The sequence below is a fragment of the Rhinolophus sinicus genome, linkage group LG17 (assembly GCF_036562045.2).
Source record: "Rhinolophus sinicus isolate RSC01 linkage group LG17, ASM3656204v1, whole genome shotgun sequence".
Classification (NCBI taxonomy): domain Eukaryota; kingdom Metazoa; phylum Chordata; class Mammalia; order Chiroptera; family Rhinolophidae; genus Rhinolophus; species Rhinolophus sinicus.
The window spans coordinates 1-24,126 of NC_133766.1; the positions used below are offsets into that span (position 1 = coordinate 1).

Consider the following 24,126-nt stretch of genomic DNA (forward strand, 5'->3'; position numbering starts at 1 on the left):
CCACTACGCAAGACGTGGCGACTTACAGAGGCTCTCTGCGCACACTGTGAGTTGCAGAATGGCTCCGGGGAAGGTCGGGAGGCAAGAGGGGAAGGTAGCATAAGGCAGCATAGGTAAGAGCCAGGCGAAAAGGCAGTTAATTCAGGTGTGCCAAGCCCTGGGCCATGTTTCAGCTTGAGGACTCCACATTCCAGCGGGCAGCTTCTAAAGCACAGATGACTGCACCTGGGGCACAGCCCTGGGTCTGACACGTTCTTCGTTGGCTCAGAAACTTTGGAAAAAAGAGCTTTTCCTGACCTGCACTCAGGTGCTATTCCCAAGATGCACACGACATGGCAGCAGAGAATAGCTTTTCCTGGTGACCTGCACAGGGTGTTAATTCCGGAATGCACAGGAGATGGCAGCAGAGAGCATGTTCCTGCCCACCCGACTTAAAGTGAGAATCCAGGACCCTCCGACTGAGCTCTCACTGTGAGATAAATCCTGTTTTAGGCCCTTCACAGACCTCATCTCACCCACTGCTCCCATTTTCCAGGTGAGGCACACACAATTATTACCTCCATTTCACAGGTATTTAAAATGAAGACTGATTCTAACACAGTTCTGAGTCCAGAACCCAGGCTGAAATGGGCCCACATGAGCAAGTCAGAGATTGCACACACGGGGTGCTGGACACACAGAGTGATCATAATAGTCCTTGCAGCATTGGGTGGAATCCTGGTCATTCTATTGAGGAAAATCTGCACATGACCTAATGGTCCAGCTTGCCTTGCACTCACCAAAGCAGGTTTTGGGGTGGGACCAAGGCAGGCAGTGGGGAGTGAGGTGGTGGCCCAGCCCTTCACAGGAGCACAAGCCGCACCAGATCCTATGACAATGACTCCCCCCGTCAGCTATGCGATGGGGGAGTCCTGTGCTCGGGCCTTTGAAAATCTCTTCCTCCTCAGCCCCGAGCATGGGTCTGCTTCTCCCCATCTTCCCTTCCTCTGAGGTCACAACTGACAAGAGCTTCCTGGCTGCTCAGAATGGAGTCTGGGGTGACACTTTCCTTATGGGGGGGGTTGCCTGAGCCTCAGACAGGCGCAGAGCTGGCTTCTGTCTCCTCCAAGTACTAGCTGTGTGACTTCAGACAGAGACATGGAAAGTCAGCCTCCTCACCTGGGGTAACCGCTCCCTCTCAGGTGGCTGTGAGATCAGTGAGGTGAGGCAGGTCGGCTCCTGCCCCACACGTGATGGGCCCTCACTCCCCCTCCCTGTTCCCTTCTCAGTCCTTTCTCTACCTCTATGGGCTGGAAGGATCAAGAGTTTAGCAGATAGTCTCCTTGTGGCGGAATGAGCTCTCCTGTTGGTGTCCACACAACCACAGTCCCCTGAGTGCTGACTCTGGTATCTGTGCCAGCTTCATCCACAGGGCAGGGCTCACCACAGCCCCTCCCTGGTCTTCTCACCCCTGCTCCTCTCCAAATTCAGGGTCCCCGCTTCAGCTCAGGCCAGCACCACCAGAAGAACCTGCCAGGGGCTTAGGGCTGGTTAGTCCACCTCACAGGAGGGGCTGTTTCTCCTTCTGCATCACCATTATCTTTTCTTCCTCTGTGGAAGATGGGCTTGGACAAGGGGTGGGTCTAGAAATGTGATCATCCCAGGTTACTGGGATGGGACACAGGTTGCAGATTATAAAAGCAGGGGAAGAGAATCTTGAGAAGAATAAGAACCCCTACAGGTACATGGGCACTGACAGTTTACGGTACCTGAACTTGCTGTGCAGTCTTTTGTAAGCTACCCAAACTCTCCACCCATTCTGGTCCGGTTTGTAAGTTGAGAGAGATGGTTTAACAGTCTTGCTCTTACAATGGCTGTTAGAAATCGTTTTCAGAACAAAATACAGTCCATGAACAAACTCCCATATCTTCTCCAGACTGGGAACCATGGTGCAGAGACTCGTGTGGTGCCCCCGGCGTGCTGATGCCCAGAGCAGACACCGGTACACAAAAGATGTGAGAATAGCTGCGGCAGCTAGGAGTATGCACAAAAGTTCTCCAGCTCCTTCTGGCTCAGGCACACAGGACGCTGGGATTTGGGTTGTCTCTTTCCAACCTGTGGAAGAAAAGAATTTCAGACCCTCCCACTGGACTGCCCACCCCATCCCCGTGGGCTAAGAATTGTTACCCCATCTTACACATTAAGAACGTGAAGCTCAGCGTGGTGAAACAAATCACTTGGTGCCAACAACTACTATAAACTACAGAGGGCCTTGAATCCATTCTTCTGGCTCCCACTTGAGTGTGTCTGGACCACCGTGCTTCTTCGTGACCCCGGGATGGCCTTGGCCCAGTGTCCTCTACAACCCTGCACTGTCCAGCTGGCTTTGCTGTGGGGCCCCAGCTGTAGCGCCACAGACCCTAGCAGGCAGCTATCCTCTGGCTCCCCTTGTGACCAACGGCAGCGTCTTTATTGGACCCAGCGGGAAGCCTGGGTACAGCATGAGGCGAATGGGTAACGGGTGGGGTGCTCTCCCGACTTTGTGGGTATCAATGGGGAGTGTAATTATACTGACTCATAACATTCTGTGGGGGTTTTTTGAGATAATTCACATGAACACACTGGTAGGCTGCCTTATACATAATAATCACTCATTAGAGGTTGAGTCCCTGCTTTCCATTCCCTAAATGGTCTGAGAGAAATCAGCCACCAGGCTCAGTGGCATCTTTGGACATTATTCATCCCAGCTGATTAAGGTCACTTGTGTCCTGGAATGGTTCCCAATTACTTGCTAACTTTAGAAAGTCATTTAGATTCACTTATCCTCCCTTATCTGATCCCACCACACCCCACACACACACTTGGAAAAGAGACAGAGATGCCCAGTGTGTGACCCACAGCTGGAGAACTAGGCAGGGAACAGCCCTGATTTAAAACTCCTCACCAATAAGAGTCAGACCCCAACACACAATATGACCTTGGGTTAGACTCACTCTCCTTGGGGTTCCACTTGTTCATATCTGAAATGAAGATCTGGATTAGGAGATCCGTGTGATCCCTACAATTCTGAGACTTTGTGGATGACTTTTTCCTTAGTGCACAACTTCACGGCTATGCTATTTGCACGAACCCCATTCCAAAGGGGTTCCCGAATCTTACCTCTTCATAGACAGTGCTGATAAAGGAAGAGCTGTGGTTCCTCTTCTTGGATCCAGACTGGAAATTCAAGGGGTAAAGAGTGCTTCACTTCAAGTTAAGAAATACCCCCTCCTAAGTGATGTGAGAGGTCCCAAAAGGGACTCAGTGCTCAGAATGGCCCTGAAGTATCCACAGCCAGAAATGAGTAGAATCTCCTACCCCAGGAGTAAACAACACTGTTTACGGTCCAGAAAAGGTGTAACACACACCTGCCTGTGATACGACAGTTCTGAACCAAAGTCAGAGTTCAGCCTCCCACACCCACAGGCCCCTCAGACAAACCTGATACAAACACTGCCTCACAGCATCTCTTCAACACACCGCCTAGTTCCCACACACACATCCATACCAACCCTGGGACAGTGACCACAGCAGACCGGGGAGCCTGGACTCAGAAGCACTGTCAGCAGTCAGCAGAGTCATCAGAACATGAGACGCGGCCTGTTGCCATGCTGCCTGCGACCGTCAGACGGCCACGTGCTGCCGCGTGGATTCTAATCCCAAAGGGCTCCCCGATAGAATCCAAGCGGAGGGCATGACTTGTTGCAAAGGGGGGTGAGTGAGAAGTCTGCAGCCCGGCCTAACCCTCTCCCCCATTTGGTACAAACACATGACACCCGCCTGCCTTGCTCATGCTCAGTGCCCCCACAGCAGGGCAGCGCGCACCCTCCCCACACTCCACATGAAGGCTATGGATCTCTACTGTGACTCCAGCCCTGGGAACAGCCTTCTTCCCATCACTTCCCCATGGACACCTGGGCACCCGACCCTGAGGTTCCAGGTGCACATAAGCGCTGTGAGCCCAGCCTGGGGCACGATTCACAGGCACTCTGAGGGGCTGCCTCATGCCAGAGGCCGCCACCACTCACTGGCAGGCCAGAACCTCTGTCTGTTTCCCTGACAGTCAGTCCTGGGTCTCTGGATCAGTCTTCTCGGCAGCTCCGGGCTACATGCTCCTGGCCTCGAAACCGCTCCCGTATCTTTCTCCACAGCCTCGCTGACCTGCTAAGGACTGCGTGGTCCTCTCTGTCTCTGACTGTCCCCACCTCCCACAGAAAATCTACAGACACCTTGAATCCACTCTTTTCTTAGTCTCAACACTGTTCTTTTTCTTCAAATAGAACTGGAAAGGCATTTTCTAGTTGGCCCATTAAATAACACTCATTTAACACAAGCTACTCAGATACACAGTGGAAGACAGTTCACTCAGAAGTGCACACTACACACACACACACACACACACACACACACACACACACACACACGTCTGCACACACACCTGCTTCAGTAGCGCCCCCTGCAGGCGGAGACTCACCTTCCGGGAAGGCTGCACTAGTGAATACAATGTATTTCCAGTTTTTGGTGATGTGGGAGCAGAAGGCTAACGAAGAGAGAAATAAAATCACTCCAGCAGCATAGGTCGAGCACAACCCTCGGGACGGAGCTCATTTCTGCATCCCTCCCCCTCCACCCGGACCACACAGAAGCTTTAAATGTAGTGAAAAGAACCCTGGACCGGTCCGGAGGTCACACAACCGGAATGTTAGTCCCTCTCTGTCATTACAGCCGGCTCTACGTCTTGAGCACCGGCTCTGCACACGTGTTCTCCCCAACCCTTAAAACACTCCCCTACGGTGGCATGATCGTAATTGGCCTCGTTCCTCACGTGGGGCTCCAAAAGGGCGAGACGCTCAGGTCTGGGCGTTCACGGTACCAGCACCTTTAAACCCCGACTCTCCAGGGTTCTCTCCTCCGCACCGCAATGCCTCCCTTTGGCAACACGCCGTCCTTCTCTGGACCCCGCCAGGCGTCCTCAGAGGTGCTCACCACCTCCTAGGGCTGCACGGGACGAATCTCACGCTCACGTTTCAGTCTGACTGACTCTGCTTCCTTGCACTTAATTAAATGCCTCTTGTTGGAATTCAATGTGGCTAAAGCCGGACATCAATGGCTGTGCAGCTCTGGGAGGCTCTTCAACTTGACCCACCAGCCGTGAGTCACATCCCAAGGGAGCGAGGGGAGGCAGCACCGCGCCTGGGAATCCCGGAGCGCGGAGAGGCCGGGCACCCGCACCGCGCCCCGCCCCGCCGTTTCTCTCCTTCTTTCCTCTCCCCTTCGTGGTCTCCCTTCCTTTCTGCCCTTTCGCTTTGTCCTCTTCCTCCTGTTCTTGCCCTTTCTCTGAAGACTATAACCTCCCCCCAAAGGATTTTCTTTGTCCTGCAGCTGGACCACCAAGCTGAGGACGTTGCTGCCTCACGCCTTAAAAATAAATAAAACATAAAAAAGCCGTTTTTATCAGACATGTATCTTCAGTGGCCACCGGAGGGCAGTGTTTCCCTGGAAAGCGATGCCAGTCTGGGTACCAACAAGTGTCACCTCAGCTGCCAGCATTAGAGGCGCTTCTCCAGTTCCCGGGTCAGCTTCCACTGAGCGTTAGAGGTGGGGTGGGGTAGGGCGCTGGAGACCCAGCTTGGCCTGAAGCTACGTGGCCTTGAGCACGTTAGGCAGCCTGGCTCTGCTTCCTCATTTGCAAAAGGAGGTTTGCATTAGACCTACTTCATGGGCGTCTTAGGTAAGCTTCAATTAACAAGATGGACATCACAAGTACTTACTAAATGTTACCGCCAGGTCATAGTAAGATACAAGAGAACAACACAGATCCATTCTTTCCTGAAAACAGGTATAATACAGGGTGGAGATGGAAGGACCACGGCCCCTGCACTGGAAGCAGCAGGGAGGGACACGGCACCCCAGTGCCCTGACAAGCCTCCTCTCCCGCCAGCTGTCTGTGCCTCACCCGCTGCTGACCTGGAGGCAGGAGCCGGTGTGCGCCACACTCCCAGCTGTGCTCAGCTCTGTGAAGAGCCTCCAGGACCACACTGGTCCTTTCAACCAGCTTCATGCAGCCAAAGCCAAGCGTCTCCAGGGCTCCAGGAGCCCCAGGGTCTTACTCTGTCATTCAAGGGTGTGAGTTTGGGGGCGGGGTGTGGGGCCATGAGGAAGTCTCCTGGACAGGCATGGAAGGACTGGATTCGGGGAGCTAGAGTGATACCTGGGACTGGATCCTGGAGTAGATGGTGCTCCCTTCTCCAGGCACACTCTGCTGCTGCTCCTGCACAACAGATAGGAAGGGAACATTTGATCCACGCAGATCGCGGGTCTGTGCAGATTGAAGTGGGGAGAGACCGCCCAACGATCAGAGGCTCCAGGGAGCCTGGGAGGGACGGCGGGGAGACAGAGCGGAAAGAGCAACTCACAGGGTGGCAGGGTCAGGAGTGAGGAACCGTCCAGGAGGGAAGGGAGTGTGACCCTGGCCAGGCGGCTCATGTCACTTGATTTACTTGGTAACTTAGAGACTTGCCTTTGCTAACTTCTCAACTAAATTTGCCACTGACAATGGCACTGAGCTATGAATAAGGCTGAGATCTGAGCATCACCCCAGGGCACGGAAATTCAGAGACTTTGAATGTTTTCAAGCCCCCTCTCTGGATCCAGCCTTGGTGGTCAGCTTGTCTTGGCCTGAAGCCAGGCCCCGGGGCAGCTGCACTGCTGGGTGAAGCCCTGGACCCAGGCCCAAGGACATGCTCCCCTCTTCCCAGGAGATGGAGGGTGGAAGTGTTTCATTGCTGGGATGGGCTCTGCTGGGGAGCCAGTGGACCAGCAGGGCTCATTGCAAGAAGAAGAAGCTAAGAGGAGCAGAGAAACACCAGCTGTCCTTGGACATGGGAGAGTAATGGCAACTGGCCAAAAAACAGCAGTTTGTTGTTTTTCTCTTCTGACCAGACCTGATGGAAGTGTCTCCAGCAAGGTCAGAGGTGGGTGCTAAGTGAGACCACAGGACACTTGACATTGAGGCCTTTGGACAGAAGCAGGGGACAGTCGGCAGAGCCCGGGAGGGAGCGGGAGCACCCAGCTCAGAAGCAGGGGGACAGCCTGGATCCCCAGTAGTGTTTTTACTATAAATAATGATTCTCCCCCGTCATCTCCTTCATTTTTCTACTCTAGGTCATCTTCTTGGGCAGTGGGGGGGGTGGCGGCGGGGGATATTATTAGCAAGCATTTGGGCACCAGTGGCTGCCGGGAGATAGACTTGCACTTATGAATTTGAACCAGAGTCCGGTAATGATGGAAGAAAATGTCTCCCATTGTTTTTCACACCCCATTACCCTGTGCTGCGGCAAGGAAACGGGCTGAGGGGCGGCACTGATTCCCAGACCTCAGGCAAGTTGCCTCTGTTCTATGAGCCCTCCAGGGCCTGACATGTGTGACCAGGACAGAAGAGCCCCACCACCGTGACTTCCTGCCTCTGCTCCTCAGGCCAACCCCCACACGCCACCGTCCCCACCTGGCAGTTCAATGAGACAGTGCCTTTCCCCAAGGCCTGTCACCACATCCTGTCTTGCTCAGGGGCAGAGCAGTGGGGGCACCCTGCAGCCCCACTGGAGTGTCCACTTCTAGTCGACACATAGGTTGGCCACTGCCGGCCAAGGCTGACTGGCAGAGAGATGCCCGGAGACGCTGGCTCTGGCTCATGACCTTCATGCTAACCCAGTTACCCTGCTGCATCTCATCCAGGCCCTGGCCTCTTCCCTAAACGGGGCGAACACAGAGCACTGAGCAGCTGCAACTCTGTCACGCTTTGGCTCGTCAGCCTGGCATCCTCTCCAGCCTGGGTAATGATCAAGGGACCCACAAAAGGAAATTGGACTTGCAGGGACACATGAATCTGTGGTCAGACATGAAACAAGAAGGTTGAGTTCGTCCTTGGGCGCAGGACAGCTGGTGAGGCTGGGAAGAAAGGAGAACAAGGTGCGTGCAGAGGCAGGAGCAGCGCTGCCGGCCGCTCCTGGGCTCTGCTGCCCCCAGCCCTGCTCAGCAGGTGCAACCCTGCACCCGATGCCCCTGTGCCCGTTTCGGCTCTCTCCCACTTCCTGTTTCCCCAGGGCCAGAGCTACAGGGCTCGTGGGGAAAAGATCGATAGGGAGGGCTGAGGACCACTTTGACAGCACAATTGTATGGTTCTCTCTGCCCCCCTGGTCTGAATGGTCATCCTCCCACGAGCATTTTCCAGACCAGCTGAGAGAAATCCCAGCCCACAGGACACCATACTTGATTTCTCCTGATTGGCAAGTTGATTTCTTCATAAATTGTCAGCACTTCCTTTGGGCTGGGCTCTGTGAGAAGAAAGAAGCAAAGAATGGAGCTGCCGTGCCCTCCACAGGGCATCCTGTCCAGTAGTCTGCTGCCAGCAGTGCCCTGTTCATCCCAGATGGCCAAGACCTTGAGAAAGTTCTAGAAAGGAAGAAGGTTAGTGCTGTTCCCAGGACACCCAAAGACCTCGGGGCAGCAACCACCCCGACACTCCTCCCCATAGGCTGTGCCCCAAACCAGCCACCTGCAGGTTGGGGATCAGGCTGTAAACATTAGGGGCCACCCCAGAAGGCGAGAACTGGGAGAAAAGGCCCAGCAGGTGTTTGTCCAGTGTGCACATATCCCATCGCTCCCAGGCATGGCTGCCGGGCTGTCGCCTCGGGCAGCAGCTCCTTGTAGGGGCCCTCCACTTACGCGACCGCTTCCTCTTCCTCCTGCGCACACAGACGTAGCCAAGGGCGCCGAGTGGCAGGGTGGTTATGAGAAACACGATGGGCACCAGGAAGGTCAGAAAGCTGAATTCTGAGGGACAAGGAAGGCAGGAGGCCTGGTTCCTACCCGTCCTCAAGCCCACAGCGCTCTCTGCAGTCCTGACACCCTGGGACTTCAGTCAAGGCTGGCTTCCTGCTGGTGCCAAGAACGGGGGTGTCAGCGTCTGATGGGCTTGTCTCCGGTTCTGCCTCCACACACTGTGCCCTCGGGCACCTGCGTAACATCTCTGACTCTGTTTTCTCTTAGGAAAAGGACGTGATGTCTACATAGGGGTTAATCATAGGACTTAACAGACGCAAAGCACCTGGCAACGGAAATGCTGCCACACCCCATCAACACTTACAGCGTGTCTTCCACTTCACCTTCCTGCACCCATCGCTCTTGCTCATGCAAACTTCCACATGTAACGTTAGTGGCACCATGCAGCGTCACCATATATAATCCAATCAATATTCCTGATGACAGCTGGCTGGGCTCCTTATAAATATTATCTCATTTAATCTTAACAGTAACTCTGTTAGGTGTTTGTTATCACCACTCTCATTTTACCCAAGAGAAAACCTGAGGGACAGAGAGGCTTAGGAATCTGCCTGAGATCACACAGCTGTACATGACGAGGCTATGGCTGACATGACCCAAGGGACAGAGCCCCTGTCAGTCCAAATTCCGCAGCTGGCTCCTTCCTCGTTGCCCATGAAGACTTGGTTTGTTGTCTGCTGGCTGGCTGTAAGTTCCTTAGCTCAGGGACTGCAGGTTGCCTTTCCCTGGGAGGCCCAGGCTGATGGCACATAAGCCTTAATTTATCTGACACAAAGTGGTGCAAACTTAACGCGGGGAACTAGCAGGACAAGCACAAGCGGGAAACCAAGAACTCTCCCAGGTACCCTGCGATCAGAATGCAATAATACCCCCTGACCCAGGGTTCCATGTACAGCGAAGTCAGCTCCTGGGCAACTATGGGGCTTTGGGGGTTGTCACTTGAGAGGAGGAAGCAGGTCCCCATGAGTCTCTGAGGAGCAGGAAATAGTGATTGGCAGCCAGGGTGGGGCTGTGACTCACCAAACAACTATGCATCTCCCACTTAAAGGAAATACTCCTTGATGGGGAAAAAGTTCTTCCCAGACTGAGAGGCCTGGCTGTACAGGAAGCGCATGCCACAGGCCAAGATCCGCAGCACTGGGGGGCAGCCAAGGGTGCTCCTGCCCCGTCCCTTTTGCACGTGCGCCTTACTGTGGGGTCTGACACCTCAGCCCCTGCTGTTGCCCAAAGTGCTGCACTTACCCTGCTGGGTACTCAGACAGGTGAGTCTGTGGGTGTAGTTCGCCCAGCTGACAGGGTTGCTGACTCTGCAAGTATAGGTGTGCTCGCCTTTGGCGTCAATCCACTCTTCCAGGGTGGTGAGGTCCCTCCCTGTCTGGATCAGCTCGCTTCCTCTGTACCAGATGTAGCTCACGTTCTCGTAGCTCACGTCATCGTAGCTCACGTTCTCGCAGTTCACGTTAGCACCTCTGGTGACTGAGCAGGACAGATTCACTTGGCACAACCCTCTGTCCACTGCTTTCAACTTCCCCCGCTGGCACAGGAGGGGCTTCCCAACATGGTCTGGAAGCAGAGACTGTGATCAGGAAAGTGCTGCAAACACAAGCCCTGCAGGGGAGGGGGCGGGGAGCTGTCCTGGGCTCTCACCAAACACAGAAACATAGAACTGGTGCCTGCAAACACCCCCAGAATTGTTGGTGACCTCCAAGACGTAGAGGCCGCTGTCCTGCTGCTGGGCGTCCTTGATGAGAAGAGTTAGGGTCTTACTCACGAAACTGAATCTGTTGCTCAAATTACTGTGACGCTGTATGTTGTCCGACATAGATTCACTATTCCACGTGAGTATCAAATTAAATTCTTGCTTTGAGGACAGCTTTACCCTCCAATCCACAGAATGTGTCCTCGTATGCATGCTGGGAGGCCGTAGCCGGAGAGAAGTTCCTGCCAGTGCAACCAGACTGTCGGCCGGGGCTTCTAGGAGACACCAGGCTGCAGGAGGCAGGAAGGGCGTCAGGCGGGCAGCTGGATGCCACTCCCCTGGGGGCACGTCTGAGGAGCCCAGAGCCCGAGAACACGCACATGCTTCATCTGTCTCCGCTTCTCCCCAGCTCTGAGGAAGCCCGCAAACCCAGCAGGGCAGCGAAACTCTCCCGAGTACTTACTTTGGGACAGGCAGGGGTTAAACTCTACTGTTTGATGGTTAAACTCACAGTGACCCTCTGAGATTCTCTTTTTTTTTTTTTTTTTTTTTCATTTTACAGCTAAGGAAACAGATTTAGAAAGAACCTACAAGTAACTACCACAAGCTACATAGTGACAAAGAGGAGCTTAACAGCCCATCAGTCTGGCTTCAGCGCGTGAACCCTTAAGTATTAAAACTACCATGTTACAAATAAACATCGGATGTGAGGCGAGCCCCCCCCCCCCCCCCGCAACACTGAGGCCACCGCGAGTGGCCAGCGGTGACAGCTGGAAGCTCCAAATGGTCAGGCACAGCGGGCCTCACACTCCAGGCTGCACTCAGGAAGCCCCCTCTGTCCCTAGCACTGGATTCAGGGTCCTCTCGCAGCACTTGGCACATGGAAGTGTGCTCATTACTCATTAGTGGTTGACAGTTTTTCAGTCACGGCAAAGTCTCCACAAGGATTGCTCCCTAGAAAACAATTAGCAAAGGACAAAGGAAAATACACTGCCCAGGCAGGAATATCGCAGCACGTCCCTCTCTAGGGACCCAGATGGACACCAATGTACGTGAGGGTGTGACATACAGCTGCGTGTCACTGCTCACCTGAAGTTGAGTCCCCCCCCAGCCCCTGTGCTGCTATGGAGAAAAGTGGGTGTTCCTGTTTGGGGTGTGGCCAGTGGATGCAGGAAATACAAGTCTGGATGGTTGTGGAGGGTCGAGGAGGACTCGGAGGAGAGGAGGGAGTGGATGGGGCAGCTGTACAAGCAGATCTGCTACAATGGAGGCTGAGAGCAGAGTGATGGGGAGACAGATTTTCAGGTGTCCGTATGCATGGTAAACACTCCCTGTGGCCACACCTTCATCCTGGCATTTCCTCAAGATGTCAACAGCCAAAGCGCCTGTGATTACTATTGGTTGACAGAAGATGTTCCTTTGATCGTGACACACCAAGAGTAAAACACTTCTTCATATTCATATCCCATGGTGAATTGGGTCTTCCTGGGACCAAACCAAAAGCAGAGACTGCGTTCTCAGGGTCTGTCCCGTGGCCTCCATACAATATGTGACCGCAGGCCAACCCAGCAAGCACTGGGCCAAGACCCTGAGTGCAAAGGTGAGTGGGAAAATACCTACCGAACCTACAAAGAGGACACGCACTGTCATCATTGATCACTGAGTCCTTCCTAAGACCCCACTGTCACCAGAGCCCCGAAGACTCAAGACCTCTTCATGCACAAGACACGTCTCCTGATACAAGACAATTTGGGATCTGGGAACAGATGATCCTTTTATTCCACGCCACAAATTTATGGGCGGAGATAAATAATCACCTAGGGAATTTTAATTCTGACAATGGAAGGCCAGATTAAGACACGCTAACCAATGCCCCTGCTGAGAATAACGGAAAAATGGGCAAAATACAAAAGCATGTTTTTAAAGGGATCAAAGAGATAAAAACAGTGAGATATTATGGGCCAAGGACTGAACGAAGGAACTCAGAGAGGTGAGAATAGCATGTTTTTAATGCTGTTCCCTGGAGGCATCTTCTGATTCCAGAAAAGGCAGCTGAAGGGTTGAAAAGCTTAGCAGAGCTTATAATAACCTCAAGGAACTAAGAGCATGGAGTCCAGGGACCTCCTGGTATAATAGGAAGTGGATGTATCTAAAATCGATCAGACTTGGGGTTGGGACGATAAATGGTAGACAAAGAGTAAGAAAGAACAAGACACAGACCAGCTGTCACAGAAACTACAGCCCACATTTGAATCATCTCCACCCTGAATTGGGTTAAAGCGACCTAGAATCTCTAGTATTTCTAACCTGGCTGCTTACTAGAGGTGAATATAAATTATCCCTGGAGGAAAATGGCATCGACGAAAGCATTAAACTATTTATAAAATTTTTCATACACTATGTCCAAAATGAAACAAAAAATAAATTGGCATAACAAGAGTAAACATGTCCAAAAACCAAAAGAAACAAAAAAGCCATAGAAACAGACCCAAGGGGCATCTAATGCTAGATAACAGAGGTAGTAATTCATACACTTCAAAGTGCTCACGTTTCATATGCTCAAGGAAATAAAATGTAAGTTTGAGAATTCTAGCAGAGAACTAGTACGATAAAAGGCAAACATGGCTACTCCCCTTGTGGTGGTACTTTGACCTCCTACCCTCATCCAGACATGGGGACACTGCCCATCTCTTGTCACGGGCCTCGCCTTCTTGATAAAAGCACGTTGTGCCAGTTCTAAGCTGAGGTCTGCAGAGGCATTGCACATTTTTGCTTGTCTCTTGGAATCTTATGTAGCTGATTTGTAAGCAAGCCTAAGACAGCTGGAGTGTAAAAGACACAGAGAAGAAAGACAACAGAGGGAAAACTGAGTGGTTTTCCAATAGTTTTTTAACTGAGGAGAATGAACTAAGAGTGGAAAGCCAGCAAGAAAGGAACAGTCGAAGACAGATCAGAGATGTCCTCAGGGGCTGAGCAGGTCCTGGACGGCCCACTGCTTCCCATAGTGATGTCCAGAGCATGGGGGGAAGGTCATGGCCAAGGAGAGGAGGATGGTTCGAAGCAGATGGCGTGTGTCGTCTGTGGGTCAGGAGAGGGGGCTGACCCTCGTGGTGTCTCCATTTCCTTGGAGAAGGAGGGGGAGCTGGTGGAGGCCGTGATGGTAGAACAGGACCTTGCAGAGATGGTGACAGTTTGAAGTCACCTGTGAGGAATGGGAGGAGCTGTGGGCCAGAGACCAGGATTCCCAGGACACAGAGGATCCCGCTGAGAGCAGAGGCTCTGAGCCTGCCATTGCTCTTTGTGGTTGAATTTTCTTCTGCAGCCAACAGTCAGTCCAATGTGGGGAGAGGGAAGGTGGCCAGAGTGAGGCAGGATGGGGGTGTGTGGCGCTGAGGGATGGTACTGTGTGCTGGGTACTGTGACTGCCACAAAAAGAACTTAGCCCTGTCCCGCAGGGGTGCGTGTGACAAATGGAGAGACAAGAAGTGCAAGCATGGAAACTTCAACACCAGTTCTCATGCTGGTGGTGAAGGAGCCAACAGCAGAGCTGCGTGGTTCAAAGGAGTGAGGCCACAGCAGGTCGCAGTGGTCAGGGGGCCCCCGGGACACTGCTAGGCAGTCTCAGGGCCCCTCTTCCTGTGGTTACGAACGAATGGGGTGAACCGCTAACTGCAGCGACAGGCCCAAGGCAGGTGACTGAAGGGCCTGTGCAGGAGGGCGTGGGCAGCCTGCATGGAGGGGAGTCAAGGAGACAACCTGGCTGTCACTGAGTCCCTCTCGCCCTGAGCCCAGCTGCAGCTGCTGCAGCCTCCAAAGCCACAGTCAGTTCAACTTTCTCAGAACTGGTCCTGCTGGTGGGAGGAGAGGAGAGGCCTGAGAACCAGGAGGACCGGCAGCAGGGAGTCGCAGAGCGGTGTAAGTGCTCCAGCCCTCAAGGATGTTGAGGTTTTCTCAGCTAAGCTTAGGCCACCAGGCTTGAGGTGAGGCTCACAGGAGGGGCTCCTGCTGGCACCTGAGTGCACACAACCCAGTAGCGTCCAACAGTGCTGAGGCAGGGGGCCCCAGCCCAGGCGAAACCCTGAAGAGTGACCTCCAGCGCCCACGCCCGACCCTGGGGGCTGCATACTGACCATGCCAACTCTTCTCAGGCAACGCAGCCCCTCCTCTCTGGCAAACCTACCCACCCACGTCTCCATCCTTGTGTGTCAACTGGACCACGTCATTTATATGTGACACTATCCTCCAAGATAACAAGTGCTTTTGCCTTTCACAACTCCACTCAGACCCTGCGTTCCCCTGCTTCTGTGCAGGCTGCCCCCCTTGCTCACACTGTCCTCGTCCCTTCTCCTCCACTCTTGTTTACCCTTCAAGGACACTTCTGCAGCGCCCAGTCTAGAAGGAATCTTGGTCTCTTCACTCCCTGTGAGCGACTCAGCATTTCCTGTCTTCCCTTGTAGTTGTGATTTTACATGATTAGTTCCCTCTGAAAGAGCCTTAGGAACAGAATCAACATCTTCTTTCTCATCTTTGTTCCCCCACAAATTCTTGCATAGTTCTTGTAACATAAAGGCTTGATGACGCTGTTTAGTGAACTGTCTAATTGAATCCCAGAGTGCATCTCGGTAACTCCCGGAAGTGACTCTAATGGAGGATTTCCTCGTGGAGGTCACCGAGACGTGGTCCCCTGGGCACCGGTCTTTGCCTCACAGGGTTCACGCCCCTGCAGGCCCTCAGGATGAAAGGCTCACGTGGCGTTATCACAGAAAACCTGCAGGTGACCCAAAGTGTCCTCAGCAGTAGAATGGGTGAGTAAACTATCCAATAGTCACACAATGAAATATTACACAGCTGTGAAAATGATCAGCCAAATAACAACACAGATAACATAACAACATCCCATCAGATGTTGAGAGGAGAGGAGACAAGCACAAGAGCACCATCTGATTCCACTTAAACACAGCAAAACTAACCTATGCTGTCAGAGGTCAGAGAAGTGACTGTTCTTATGGGAGCAGGGGTGGGGGGAAACGGAGGGGAGAAAGTAGGTGGTGCGTACAGAGCTGCCCTCATCCAGCAGCCACTCAGAGACGCCCATTACAGTTACATGCACTTTTCTGTGCATGTCACACCTCAATAATAAAGGTGTGTTTAAGACAATGGCCTGGCCACCCCTAGCACTCGGGTTCCACAGAACCAGGCTCCTGCAGGGTGGCCCTGAGTTGAATCCCGGGCTCTCTCATGCCCAGCTGCTTCATCACTGACATGTTGTGATGGGAAGAGATGGGCCCGACCACGCTGCCTTCTCAGAACTTGCCTGGGTCCCAGCACGAGCAGCGGCCATTAGACCTCTGGGAAGTGAGTGCAACTCGGCCACCCTCACGGCAGGTGCCCCACGCTGCCCACGCCACCTCTGTACCCACAGCCCCAGGGCGTTCACAGCCTGCACTGTGTCCTTTGTGGTTTCCTCAGAATGTGCAGCCAAGGCCTGACCTTGGGTCCAAGATGAACGTTAGGGTCCAGGCCCCCTCCTGTGGGCCGTGATGTGAAGGTCTCTGCTCTGCAACTCATCTGACCCCCAAATCATCCCAATCTGCCTGAGACATGTGAAAATAGCTTTTCTTTCACTCAACTGCCATGATCCGAGCACCTGCTGGGCTCGGTGTACACGAGTCACAACTGGGATTACACAGTAATCCTGCAGCGACGTCGGCTCCACAACGGGAGCCATGAACCTACCCTGAGTCCTCAGTGCACACCCAGCACCTGGCACGGAGCTGCCCACACACACCTGGGGACAGGGACAGAAAGGGAGGCGATATTGTGAGAACAGTAAGCATGTTTTACAGTACAATGTAAGTGTGACAACACACGCTCCTTTATGTTACAAATGTTGGAGGCTCCCTGAGAACCTGGGTGTGATGATGCGGAACCTTCAGAAAGAGCCACACATTGAACGTGCACGGCTTTTCCCTTTCTACTCAGTTTATTAGTCAGTTAAGGGTCACTGCATAGTCTGTCTCTTGCCTTTGATCACACAATTAAGTGACATAAATATGTGTCCTGCCTCCAAAGAGACGAATAGCATGAGCCCTCACCTGGGGACTTGTCAGACGCCACACTTTTCTATGCACTTTCTACACCACGTCCCCCAACCCTGCCCGTCCCTGTGCAGCAGGCACCACGCTGAGCTCCTTTTCCCCTGAAAAGCTGGAAGACAGCGTTAGGTGAAGGTCTCAAGACTGGGAGGGAGCCCGTGCTCACATGTCTGGAACAGCTTTTCCCCGACAGCATGTCCAGCCCATAGATAAGCTCACTTTATTCCCCAAGTTACTTAAAGTTTTCTTTCATTCTGAAATATGAACTGAGGGTCTGTGCCAGAGACTGTTCGAAATGATGAAGACACAGCAGTGAGCAAAACAGACAGAAGCACCAAGGGACTCACATTCTGGTGACATAGTGGAACCTGGAGACAGAAAATAAGCAAGCCAACAGGGTAGAAGGTGACCTGCAGAGGGCCTGGGAGCTGCAGGACAGCTGGGGCGGGAAGAGGGGGCAGAGGGGGCGGGGGGGGGGGGCAGGGCGAGAGGCTGGTGTTTGCCCTGAACTCAGAGGGGTAGAGGGAGCAAGCCACGTGGAAGGGGACGATGCTGAGTGCTGGGGACCGGGGACAGTGAGCCCACGGGCCAGTGTGGCTGAAACGCAGGAAGAGCAGAGGGACAAGATCAGGAGGCCGCAGACCTCTGTAAAATGTAGGGCTTTCACTGTGCAGTGAGGAGCCTTTGGAAGCTTTCTGCAAAGATGGACGGCGACGTGAGCCTCTCAGTATCTCACATATTAAACTCTTCAATAAACCAAGTTTTTAAGACAAAGTTTCACCTTCAGCACGTCTCCTGATGGGACTGACAATGAACAGCATCACTTTAGCAATATTCCTGCCCAAAATACAGGACGTGACTCACTTGCAGAAACATCTGGCAGACCCAGGATGAGGAGCCGTCCCCAGAGCACCAAAACCGTCAGCGACAAAACACTGGGAAAGCTTGGCCATCCCAGAGGCGTAAAATGCAAAACAATTGAGTCTAACCCACGAGCCTGACTAGATTCTGGATCGGAAAACAATAAAGCCATAAAGCACGTTACTGCGAAAACCGACAACACTTGAAACGGACTGTCAGTTCGCTCGTGTCGGGGTTTTCCAGATCCGATCATCGTGCTGACATGGTAGGAAACGCAAACGTCCTTGCTTACAGGATATGTGCCAAAAGATTTAGGAGCGAAGGGGCATTACTCTCAAGTGGGCCAACAAAAATCATCATACGTTATACACATATACATATATACGGAGAGAACAAGAAAGAAAGCAGATGTGATAAAATGTTAACAACTGTGAATCTAGGTGAAGGAAATACAAGATTTTTTCTACTATCCTTGCAATTGTTCTGCAACTCTGAAATTATTTTACATTAAAATGTTTAAAAATTCAAACAAATAAACAGAGCGGTTTCAGTCAGCTTTGACCAGGCTAGCACCACAGACAAAGGACTTGGCAGGAAAAGGAACAAGGCCCCTCAGACCAAGTCCATGCGTCCCCTGCCCCAGGAAGTCCTCCCAGCCACCTGCACAACAGCCAACGACAGGGCTGGAGCCTGGACTCGGGGTGCAGGGACCATCATCCTGTCACACAGGCTCATAATGTCAGCCTCAACCTTCTGTCACTCTCAGCCCCAAAGCCAGGCCCCAGACCCTGTCAGTCCTACCTCAGCTTCCTAACAGACCATGGACAAACACCCCCTGCGCCTCAGTTTCCTCCCTTTGCACGCAAGTGTGCCCACCTCTCACACCACCCCTCCCAAGATGAGCCTCCAAGAATCACTGACCTAAAATGCAGGCTCAAAGTCTCACAGTGGGTGGAAGAGGGAAAGTGCCCTGGGCTGAGATCCCCACCCAGCAAACATTAGCTGTCCTGGTACCCCGCTGGCAGTTTGTGGTTTGCTAATGTTGCCCTAATGTTAGGACAATAATATTAGGACAAGGGCATCCTAATATTATCCCTTTCTCTCCCAATCTCTGCCCCCGACCTCAGCCCCACATTTCCCCAATAATTCTCAGGCTCCTGTAGCTTTGTGAAGCCACAGGTGCTAGGGGACAAAGGACCTGTACAGGAAAGCCTGAGTCCTGCTCAGCTTCCCTGCCTCAGGGAGCAGCACGACTTCCTAGGGAAACCGAAGCCCCGGGCCAGTCCTCATCTCTGCTGCCAACCCCACAGAATTCGTGTTCCCTTGCTCCTTCTTACAGCCGGCAGGAAGGACATGCTCCGTCCGCACGCAGAAGGGAACCCAAAGCTAGTGGAAAGCAACCTCCTTGCCTGGGGCTGCCTGCACTGCTGACTGCCACAGCCAGCGAGCTTCTCAGTGATTTCCCAAAGTCCACTGCCAGCCTGTCCAGACCTGTTAGGGCTGCTTGAGTCACAGATCCAGTCAGAGGCTCTGGGTGCTGACCTCCCCGTGGGCCGCGGCCCCACCGCCGGCCAGGCTGGGCCCCTTACCTTGACCCTGATGCCCCTTAAGGAGCAGGAGGAGCGTGAGGCTGAGAGCTTGGCCCAACATCCCACAGGACACAGGGTCAGCCTGGATGCACAGCTCCCAGCAGACGCTGTGTGCACAGGCTCGGCAGCCACCAGGCACGGGGGATGAGGAGGAGAACTGCCTCGCTGCCTGTCTGGCCACAATTTCCTCAACTCGGCTGTTCTCACTCACAGCTGACAAGGCTGCAGTACAGCCCCATGCCTGGACCTGGTCCGACAGTTCTCAGCAACGGAACTTGCTAGGTCGGCCTCAAGTGGGCGGGTACTTGGGGTTCAGTGACTCACAAACCAGCTTCATAATCTTGCCTCTCACTCTACCCACACCCAGTGGCTTTGTCCAAAGAGCAGAAACCCATGAAATTTCCCAATTCTCTTCACCCCACTGGCAGTATGGAGAAACCTGCATGGGGACCAGCCCTTACCCCGGACTCTCATTCCAACAGACATTGTGAAGCGAGAGGGGGAATGTTTGGGGACAGTGTGGGCTGACAAGTGGGACCCCAGCTGAGTGGGTCCAATCTTAGAGGAGTAGGGGGCACTAGAAAAACCTGACAGGCCCAGGGGTTCTCTGCAAGTTGATCCCTAAGTTGAAACACATGCAAATTCAAATGTTCTGGAAGAATTTGCTTTTGCTCATTTCCCTATCTGTGCTCAATTCCCTCCCTTCCTCTTTCTGCTTTCCCCTAGTTCTCCCCTCCCTCAACTGATGGGATGGAGGTGCACGTCTGCTGTGCTCTCCCATCCACAGTTCAATCGGACACTCCAGAGGCCAGGCAGCCCAGGGATGGTCAGGGGTTCATTCTAACGTCCCCCCAGGACGTACTGGTTTGGAGGCCACAGCCCAGAGTCCCAAGCCCTTTTCTTTCTTCTGCTTTCCCTTTAGTAGCAAATACTTGCAGTTCCCTTCAGGACAGCCCTTCCTTTTTCCATCCTGTGATCCACTTGCACTCACCTTGTCTGGAACTGGGCTGAGAGGCCAGACTGAATCCTGGCAGCCAAGAGAGGGAGGAGAACACAGCACTGGATTTGGAGCCGAGATGCAGACTTGGCTCAGGGAAGCTTTCCAGTAGCCCCTTTGCATACACACACTTATGTTCCCGAGACCTTGGTGGACACAGAACAGTGAGTGGGCTCGAGAATTCGGGCTCTGGAGCCTTGTCTCTCGGGGGTTAGCATTACGGCTCCACTACTCAGATCTGTGACCTTGGTAAGGCACCTAACCTTCTTGCGCCTCAATTCCTCGTCTGAACATGGGGATAACAACACCACCTTCCTTCAGGTGCGAGGACAACGTGAGTCAGTGCATTTAAAGTATTCAGAACATGGAGGGCCAACAAGTCCTCCAGTTCATCCCCGTACAAAGCTCTGTGCAAACTCAGCCCAGGCTGCCCCCCAGCCACTGCCCCTCCCCACGGGACAACTCCCACATTGTCGGATCCTCAGTGGCACCTGCACTTGTGGCTCCGTGAGGGGACACTAAAGGCTGATTTCCACCTGAATCTCTTATCTCAAGCACTGAAGAGTGTCATGGTGATCACATCTTTGTCTGTGACAGTTTCACGAAAAATAACCCCACCCTTTCTCTGCCTGAACATCTTTAAGAATTTCAACCTGTGTTTCATGGGGTACTCCTCTCAACAACAACAAAAAAGACATCGAATATGTCCAGAATACACCCAGAATGGGCAACTTTGGCATATTATTTTGAGCTAAAGGCAACTGAGAAGTGGTACAAGAAAAGCTCTCTCTCTCTCTCTGGATGTGAAAGGAAGGAATTAAGAAATACAAATTGGTAGTTACAAAAGAAACGGTCACAGCGCTGTCAAGCACAGCATAGAGAATACAGTCAATAATGTTGTAATAACCATGTGTGGTGTCAGGGGGGCACTAGACTAACCAGGGGGATCACTTCGGAAGCTACATAAATGTCTAACCACGATGCTGTACCCCTGAAACTAATGTAAAATAACACTGAGTGTCAGCGTAACTGAAAACTAATGAACACATTCGTAATCATAACAATACATCCCTCTGTCCTCCCCTATTTGCCTAAAAGCAGAACACAAATTTGTCAAGGTGTCCCCTCTTCTCCACCACGAAGGACAGAAGAAAACTCTCTAGACCCTTGGCACAGAGACAGCACCAGAAGAATCTACATAACAAATCTGTGTAATTCCTGTCTTCCATTCGTTTCCACACTCTGCTACCCGAGAAACCTGAAGTCCTTTTTCTGTGTTGTCACTTCTCTAAAAAGCTACTAATTGTTAGGGTGCTATGTAAACGTAGTTCTAAACATTCCTTTCAGTTACTCATCTCAGAGTGCTTCCCTGTGTAAGCATAGTGCAGGGTACGAAACGTGTTAGTCTCTTGTTAACCTGTCATTTGCCAGTCTAATTTATAGGCCCCACTGGAGAACCTAGGACAGGAGGGGGGGAACAATTTTTTCCTACCCTACAACATATACATTGGCTCCAGGTATTGTGTGTGCAAACTGTTGGGTACGGACATTTTTTATTCTCCCCTTATAGGTTCTTTGGCTAACCTAGTCATTGTCATAAGACAGATAAACAGGGGGGAAAACAAATTTTTATTTCATATGTACAGGAACTTAGATGAGAGTACACAAAGTACCAAAGCAGGCAGCATTTATACCTTTTAGACAAGGAACCAATACATTTGTGAAGAATTGACAAGACAAAGAAGTTTGGGCTTGGAGCAGCACGTTACTGAAGTAACAAGGTCTGTTTATACAGCCTTCTTAGCCCTGCGTCCGAGTCTCTCCCCACCTCCTGGTACAGGGAGGGGAGGGCCTTTCACAGGGGAGATTGAGTTCCTGCTTTCAGGGGACAAAGGAGGGTCAGTGTGTCCTCCTTGAACTGGCGGTCTCTGTCACTAAAGTAACTTTAACCCACATAATAAACATACCAAAGGGGCACACTCGGGGCAGCCTGCCACGAACCCCCATCACAACTGAGTAAGAGGTCATGAGTCTGTTAAGAGTGCTGCCAAAACGTTGGTGAGAAGGGGTGAGAAAGGCCTGAGGCCTTGGGGGCTCTCCTTGCTACTCAACCCCAAACTGCCCTTGCCAGGCCCCTTCCCAGGGAAAGGGACCTCTTCTCAATGTTTAGCCTTATTTTGCACAGGCTGAGGTCTCCCTGGGGAAAGTTTCAACGGGGTCTTAGCGGCCACCTCAACACCTTAAACCATAAACTGGGCTCAGAGGTTAGGAATAGCGCTGCCCCCTGTAAAGGACTCAGCTCACCAGAGACAAACAAATGAGGCCACTTTGTTCTGTTCTGGACCTGCCCACACACCAAGAACAAAGTATTTGTGGTGCCACCGTTTAAAAATTCAGGGCCTGGGACCCTCTGTCCCTCGGCTCCCTTCTGCTTTTCATTTCACTTGGACACAAAAGACAAGAGGTGATAATGCTGGTGACAGACTACATAACAGCTGTCACTCAGCTTGACTGGTGTTGATTTTGGAACCTGACACTTATTCACTGACCATATATGGACAGCACTACGCGCCTGACCCTGGGCACGCTCTGTGAACACAAGCCCCCACCCGCAAAGAAGCTGGGGACACATCCTACTTACTGAAATAATGACTGAACAACATCATTTTATTATTTCCGCATAGTTTAACAATCAACTAGAAACAGAAAGTGGATTTAAGTGTTATGACTCAGTGGGGATGGGTCTCCCCACACCACACCTCCTGCCCCGTCACTTGTCACATGCTGGTTTCCATCCTCTCTCTTCTCTTACAAGTTTCTGTATGACATGGTTTTTAAGTCCCTTTACCATCCACATCACTTTCTATGAGCATACTTCAGTTTGTCTGTAACTGTCTTCAAGTGTGGAACCTAGAACAGAACTTCATTACTTCAGGATGTAGTGCCACCAGCAACGATGGGATTTATCATTCCTGCCTACTCAGATCTTTTTTTAAATCATTCTGCAAGCTGCTGAGGTTGCCCTTCCGTCTCTAACTGCTTGCCATCAGTAAATATGACACATACCTTTTCGAGTCACCAGCAAAAATGCATGCAGTTCACTCTTCACTCCAGAAGGTGGCACTCACAGGTCCATTTTGTCAAGAGCTCACTTGTCTGTCCAGTAGATCCTGCTGGGATGGCAGACTCACGTGATACGGTCACAGCTCAGAGGAAACCGCAGTCACATCAGGACTTTCATTGTCCTCTCTCCCGAGACCCACATTCCCACCTGTCCAGAGGAAGTTACATTGCGTTGGCTCCTCCTCCTGCTTTCCTTTCCTGTCAGGGTCACTGAGAGCAGGAATTGGGCTCCCAGCTCCAACCTCCCCCCACCCCCACCCCCACCCCCACCCCGTGTCCCAGCCCCAGAAATCCCACTTGCCTAGTACTGGTTATGTGAACACAGGCAACCTCCTTGTAATTTCTGTGCCTCTAATCATTCAACAAGTTACCCCAAGAGAGTAAAAAAGATCCATTTCATATTAGAATTTTTTTTTTAAAGATTTTATTGGGGGAAAGGGTACAGGACTTTATTGGGGAACAGGTATACTTCCAGGACTTTTTTCCAAGTCAAACTGTTGTCCTTTCAATCTTAGTTGTGGAGGGCGCAGCCCAGCTCCAGGTCCAGTTGCCTGTTACTAGTTGCAGGGGGCAGAGCCCACCATCCCTTGCGGGACTCGCGAGGCGTTGAACCAGCAACCTTGTGGTTGAGAGCCCACTGGCCCATGTGGGAATCGAACCGGCAGCCTTCGGAGTTAGGAGCACAGAGCTCCAACCGCCTGAGCCACCGGGCCGGCCCCTCATATTAGAATTTTACATCTACTTAACAAAAGGGGGAAAATTGGAGGAGCTACAGAATTCTTTTCTTCAAGTGGAAGTTGCTCTTTTTCGTCCTTCATCCCCTTTAAGTTGCCGCCCTGCCCCATAGAACAGAACGTACTGTCCCCTCACTCAGAAATGGACCAACCTAGTTCCCTCCTCTTC

The 24,126-nt window shown here is 52.3% G+C and overlaps 1 protein-coding gene across 2 annotated transcripts; it reads right to left on the reverse strand.

Moving 5' to 3' along the window:
* Positions 1-6: 6 nt before the first annotated feature.
* On the reverse strand, positions 7-19,416 carry CD244 (CD244 molecule). 2 transcript variants are annotated; one of them, XM_019713010.2, is made up of 9 exons: positions 19,104-19,406; positions 10,507-10,848; positions 10,102-10,422; positions 8,743-8,850; positions 8,287-8,351; positions 6,230-6,289; positions 4,493-4,558; positions 3,139-3,195; positions 7-2,094 (listed from the first exon to the last, which is right to left on the reverse strand). In XM_019713010.2, the coding sequence occupies exons 1-9, from the start codon at positions 19,162-19,164 to the stop codon at positions 2,014-2,016; spliced, it is 1,161 nt and encodes a 386-aa protein (XP_019568569.2). In that variant the 5' UTR covers positions 19,165-19,406; the 3' UTR covers positions 7-2,013. The 2 variants fall into 2 exon arrangements, with proteins under 2 accessions (XP_019568569.2, XP_074178254.1); XM_074322153.1 differs by lacking the exon at positions 10,507-10,848 and having other exon boundaries at positions 19,104-19,416.
* Positions 19,417-24,126: the final 4,710 nt, after the last annotated feature.

What these genes read in the sequence shown, in the direction of transcription:
- CD244 (XM_019713010.2), bottom strand. Translation starts at nt 19,164, where the DNA reads ATGTTGGGCCAAGCTCTCAGCCTCACGCTCCTCCTGCTCCTTAAGGGG. An exon ending in GTTCTATGTTTCTGTGTTTG is followed by an intron (nt 10,423 to 10,506) that starts GTGAGAGCCCAG and finishes CTCTGCTTCCAG; the next exon opens with ACCATGTTGGGAAGCCCCTC. An exon ending in CTGTCTGAGTACCCAGCAGG is followed by an intron (nt 8,851 to 10,101) that starts GTAAGTGCAGCA and finishes CTTGTCCCTCAG; the next exon opens with AATTCAGCTTTCTGACCTTC.